The 6,000-nt window shown below is 43.4% G+C and overlaps 1 protein-coding gene across 1 annotated transcript in view; it reads left to right on the top strand.

Moving 5' to 3' along the window:
- The first annotated feature begins 1,215 nt into the window (after positions 1-1,215).
- CLIC5 (chloride intracellular channel 5) overlaps positions 1,216-6,000 on the top strand; it is a 135,929-nt gene continuing 131,144 nt past the window's right edge. Inside the window, exon 1 of the mRNA XM_044000908.1 lies at positions 1,216-1,564. Coding sequence (XP_043856843.1) covers positions 1,502-1,564 — 63 coding nt within the window. The 5' untranslated portion in view covers positions 1,216-1,501. The remainder of the gene's footprint in view (positions 1,565-6,000) is intronic.

The raw sequence follows: 6,000 nt of genomic DNA, 5'->3' as shown, positions 1-6,000 counted from the left end.
CTCTACACTGAGATCAAAGTTCAGGTGAAAAACAGAAATAAGGGGGGGGGGGGGAGAACACCTACCAACCACTTAACACCAGGTATATATTGGTAATTAAGCAAATTAAGATCAAAGTTCGACTGCTGTAGGAAAATGAAAATGAAAACAAAATAACTTTTTATAGGTTGTGTCCATAAGTACAATGTACCAAGCACTGGGAATACAAGTTTTAAAAAAAGGCAACAATCCCTAATTGCAAGAACTTACATTTTAATGGGTGAAACAACTTCATGAAAAAAAAAATATATATATATACAGCTTAAATGCAAAGTTAATAAATACAAACATTTACAAAGTAAGTTTAATATGTTGTTTAAAAACACCTGTCAAAGTTAGGGGGAGAGAGAGAGAGAGAGAGAGAGAGAGAGAGAGAGAGAGAGAGAGAGAAAGTTGAAAAGAACACTGATTCCTGGCTATGAATGAATTTGACCTGCTTGGCTCACCTTTCCCTTAACATGACACCCCGCGCCCGCCCATCTCTCCACACACTTTCCCCTTGACTTACTCTTATTTTTTCCTGGATATAAAGAGATAAATACCTCCTCATTTCTCATGGGGATGGGGGGATTACGCTCCCTGTCGCCTCGTTCTTCCCCTTCTTGAGCACCGATCGTGCAGAAACGGTACTTTCGAGTTGGTAACTCTAGTACTCTGCTGTCCTGAAGAAACTCTTCATAAAAGAAACATTAGAACCTGAAAACCATCTCTGTCTATCTCTCCTCTGCTCTAGCCCTCTCCTTCCTCTCCTCTCTAGTTCTCCTCTCTTCTTGCTCTGCTCATCTTCTCTCCTCCAGGTCTCCTCTGCACCACCTTTCACCCCGCCCCCCCCCCCCATCCCCACTGCCCCTTAGCCCACCCGAGTTTATTTCCCTCTTCTTTTCCCCCCCTTCTCTCGCCCGACTCTCCAAAGGAAGAAGGGCCCAACACATTCCCCGTAGCTCAATCCCTTCTATTAAGGGGGTTTCGCCCCGGATGCGAAAAGGAAGGCAAACCCCAGCCCCAGCCAGGGGGTCGAGCACCGATCCAGGACCCAGCCTGGGGCCGAGTAAGCCTAAGGCTCTGCCCGGCAGTGTCTCCTCCTCCTCCCCCCACTGCCCGCTAGCCCCGCCCTCCTATGTTCCCAGCTATTTTGGGCGGCCTGGGAGCTCAGGAGCGCTGACAGATGAAGATACAGTGACACAACAGAGACGGGCTCGGCACTTGTTGCACCCTGGAACTGTTATCAGCCCCACGGGTTCATTTGTTTCCGTTTCTCCTCTGGTAGCCTGGCTCCTCTCTTTTTGGGTGGGGGCTCTGCCACGGAAGATCCTCCCCAGCTGGAGAACTAGAATGTTTTAGAAAGCTTCGGTGGGAGCTATTGAGGAGGGAGGGAGCGAGAGAGCGAGAGTGAGAGAGCATCCAGCTGTTGCTGAAGTGGCCACCTCTCAGGATACGGGCAGTGACTCCTGCCTATGACAACATGACTGACTCGGCTTCTTCTAACGGGGACAGTAAGGACCCTGAAATTGAGCTCTTCGTGAAGGTAAGTCTACGCCAGCCTCCACTCCCCCACCTGCCACTCAGTCGCACCTTGAGTCGTCCCCGCCCTTGCTGGCCCCTGGCAGGGAGCAGCGGTCCACAGCGGGCCTGGGCCGTACTGCATCCAAGGCCACCTTCTCGAACACCAGCGCTCCCGGGGAAGAGAGACGGGAGTCAGGTGAAAAGTTGGCAGTTACCCCCTGTTTACTTTCTTCTGGGAGAGTTTGCCCTGCACTTTGTCAAACCTGCCGCCTGGGACCGACTGTGTCGTCACCTCCCCAGCTCCACAGCCAGGCAGGAACTCCGTTTGTCTTCCCACCTGGACTTGTTACAGAGAGGAAGATAAAGGGGAAAGGGGTGGAGGCAGATATCTGGATGCTGAGGCTAGGAAGCGAAAGACGAGATACTTAAGCCTCTAGGACCCTAATTGGGAAAGAAAAAGAAAGAAAGGTCAAAGATTATAGATATGTTTCTCCTTTGGTGATACCAGAAAACCAATTCAGTACTTTTCCTTGTCTTTTTTTTTTTTCTAATAAGTAAGAGCTACCTAAAAGGAAAAACAAAGGAAGATGTTCCCATCTCTGTAAAGCAAGGCTGGTCCCTCGCAAGGAGTCTATAATAAATGGGATGGTGATAACTCTCATCATCATGATTGCTTGCTCTTAAAATTGAAAGCTATTATCCGGAAATGCTAAGTTAGTGAAGAAAAGGGAAAACTTTGGAATAATCAGCCCCAGAGAGGGTCCAAATAGATGGTAGAGAGGCGCAGTGCAAAATTAAGCAGTCTTGTTCTCTTAGCAGTAAGGCCTAACCTTGAAAGCTGCTCTAATTCATTTGCAACCTGTAGCTAAGAGGAGATCTGGGAGAGGTGGCTGCTTTCTCTGGTCCTGCCAGTGTGAAGAGAAAGAAACATTTGATCAGTCCCTTCCTTGCACCAGCATCCTCAGGAGCTGAGTAACCTGAGGCCCATTGGATATTGCCTCTAAAACTTGCTGAAGGAAAGGGTAGGAGGAAGGAACTAATAGGGTTCAAACAACTGGGGAGGCTAAACATGGAGGAGAGAGATTTCAAAAAATCTTTAAAATGCAAAGGCAACTCCAGAAACCTGGAGATAAGTTTCAGATGAGAAATAGTATGTTATTTTGGGGGTCAAAGGGGCAGCAGAAGTCTCAGCTTTGGTTTAACTTGAATTTTCCTTGGGATGAAAAGGAAATTCCTGTTCACAGGTGAACCTTCATCATTTTTTAAACTATTAAGGGAATTTGAAGCACCTTGCAACTATTAAGAGCTCTAGAAATCCCTTGATGCTTAACAGAACTCCTAAAAAAATAGAAAAATCAGTTGTTGATTTTTTTTACACTAGGAATTCGGTTATGCCCTACACTTTGCCTGCCTTTTACAGTGTCCTTTTAGTTTCACCAAATCTGTTTTGAGCATGGTTTGCATGAACACACATACAATTTTCTAAATTATCTCTGGGAATGTGTTTGTGACAATTTTTCTCTGACCTCCCCCTCCACACCTCCTCCCAGCTTCCTCCATCTATTTCTATGACAGTTCTCCATGTGGGTGTCCAGGTGCCTTGACAGATAGGGACCATAAAAGATGAGAAAAAACTATCCACTCCCAGTGGAGCCAGCCACGTATCTGTAGCTGAGCTGTGGCTGGTTGTATTGCGGCATCAGTCAGAAATAGCCTCAATCACAGCTTCCAGGTCAGGAGACTAGGAGGAAACCTGAACAAAGACATTAGTCTTGCTTCTCTCTCCTGGAAGACAGCTATTTTGGGGCTTCCTCAGATTCCCTAGGAGTAAGTAGGTAGCTTCAGTCTCAGATTCCTGAACGACTTAAAAAAACACAAATGGGCCCTTCAGAGCCAAAAAGGCCTCTCAGTGCTGCAGGTAACAGTGTCATCTGTGCCCAGGAAATTTGGCATTGACAATCTTGAAGAGTTCTTTCTATGGCATAAAATCTCCATTATCCCAATGGGCTTTTAGAAATAACCACAATGATCAATTTTCCCCACAAAAGATAATCCATATTTGGTAACCCAATCTTTCATAATGAGTCCAATAATCAGTCCACTGCTAAGGAGTTCAGAGGACAGAATGGGACAGGGGATTCTTCAAAAATAATTTTCATTTTTGAACTGCTAAATAATTCAAATCCTGCATTTGATACTTAGTAGCTGTGTGGCTATGGAAATCACTTAACCTTTCTGAGTTTGAGACAATTCTAAGACTACAATTTGGAGGGAGGGGGTAATAGATGTCTTATTTTTATATCAGCTTAATTTTCTAATATATCCCTATATCCCCCTTCTAGAGATCTATCTCTTATTAAAAAAAAGAATTTTTTAAAAGAAAAACAAATGAACAATTAATACATCATCCTCTTGATTCTAGTACCTTCCCTGTTATTTCTTTTCTTTACTTTTTCTTCTCCTTCTTCCTTCTTCCTCCTTTTCTTTTTTTGTGGGGCAATGGGGGCTAAGTGACTTGCCCAGGGTCACACAGCTAGTAAGTGTCAAGTGTCTGAGGGTGGATTTGAACTCAGGTCCTCCTGAATCCAGGGCTGGTGCTTTATCTACTTTGCCACCTAGCTGTGCCTCCCCCACCTTGGTTATTTCTTATTTATTCTGTATAGAGCTTATTTGTACATATTGATTTGCTTGTTGTCTCTCCCCATATGTTATGAGCTTCTCAAAGACAGGGACTGTTTTTTGCTTCTCTTTACATCTCCAGCAAGCATCAGAGTCCCTAGCACATGGTTGTTGTTGTTGTTGTTGTTGTTCAGTTGTTTCAGTCTTTGTGACCACATTTGGGGTTTTTCTTGGCAAAGGTACTGGAGTGATTTGTCATGTCCTTCTCCGGCTCATTTTACAGATGAGGAAACGGAGGCAAGAAGTGTTAGGTGACTTGCCCAGAGTCACACAGGTAGTAAGTATCTGAGGCTGGGATTTGAACTTAGAAAGATGAGTCTTCCTGACTTTAGGTCTGGTATCTACTGTACCACCTAGCTTCCCTGAACGATAATATCACATAGTAGTTGCTTAATAAATGTTTATTGACTAATTGCCTGATAGCTGATGACTCTCCACATTCATCAAATTAGGGATCTTTGATGTAATGACTTAGCCAAGTAATTTACCTTCTCTGATGCTGAGTTCTTTCTTCTATAAACTGGATTTTCATTCATGAGGATAGGAAAATGTTTGAAATATTCTGATATACTTACACTGGTCAGGGCGTTCAGCAGTTCTTTCTAATGAAGTCATAACACTTTATAGAGCAAGGTTTCAATTTTTTTTCATTTTTCATTTTTTTTTTTGGCGGGGCAATGAGGGTTAAGTGTCTTGCCCAGGGTCACACAGCTAGTAAGTGTCAAGTGTCTGAGGCCGGATTTGAACTCAGGTACTCCTGAATCCAGGGCCAGTGCTTTAATCCATTGTGCCACCTGGCTGCCCCTAGAGCAAGGTTTTAAGGAAGGTATTTACTTAAATAACTTTTTAATAGAGGAAAAAGATAGCTAAGTATAGAAGGATCTGTGAGTTAATCAGCACAGGTAATTCCCAGTGTTTGAATTCCCTTCACTAATAGATTTCAACCCATTTATGACCTTGTGGCTAAATCCTAGGGTTTTAATTATTGCCTGAGACACTGAGGGATTAAGTGTCTAGTCCAGCTAGTAAGTGTCAGAAATGGGGTTTGAATCCCTGGGTCACCCTTTTTTCATCATAAAATTAGGGAGTTGAACTAAATGGCCTTAGAGTTCTCTTTCAGTTCTCAATCTATTATTCTATGGGGGGAAAAAAACACCACAGTATTATTCAGATAAATGGGCGATGGTTATGTTATTCAGTAGTTTTTCAGTTCTCTGTGACTCTCCCTGACTCCATTTGGAGTTTTCTTGCCAAAGATACAGGAATGGTTTGCTATTTCCTTCTCCAGCTCATTTTACAGATGAGGTAACTGAGGCATATAGGGTTAAGTGACTTGCCCAGTCAATTAGTCTGTCTGAGACTGAATTCGAACTCAGGAAGATGTCTTACTTACTCCAGGCCTGATGCTCTCTATCCGCCTCTTGCTGCCAAAATGAATTGTAGGTACACCAGATCAGCCCACAATTTTTTTTTGTCAATTAAAAAAAATGACACCAATAACTGTTATCTGGCTTCAAGAGATGAGGTTGGTTTTATTTTATTTATTTATTGGTCTCAAATTATTATAAAGCATGCTCAAGGTGACAAAGATTTCTTCAAGACACTGAGAGTTTAAGTGACTTGCTTATGGTCACATGGCTAAATATGTCAGGAACTGAACCTAAATCTTCTTGATTCCAAGTGTTCTTACTTGGTTTTTTTTCGGGTTAAACTTCTAACTACTATGTCCAGAGAGCCATATGAAGCTGTCAAAGTCAAAGGAGTCAAAGGCATGTCCAT

The sequence above is a fragment of the Dromiciops gliroides genome, chromosome 4 (genome assembly GCF_019393635.1).
Source record: "Dromiciops gliroides isolate mDroGli1 chromosome 4, mDroGli1.pri, whole genome shotgun sequence".
NCBI lineage: Eukaryota > Metazoa > Chordata > Mammalia > Microbiotheria > Microbiotheriidae > Dromiciops > Dromiciops gliroides.
The sequence above is the reverse complement of the archived record's forward strand: the minus strand, read 5'-3'. Positions and strand labels throughout refer to the sequence as shown.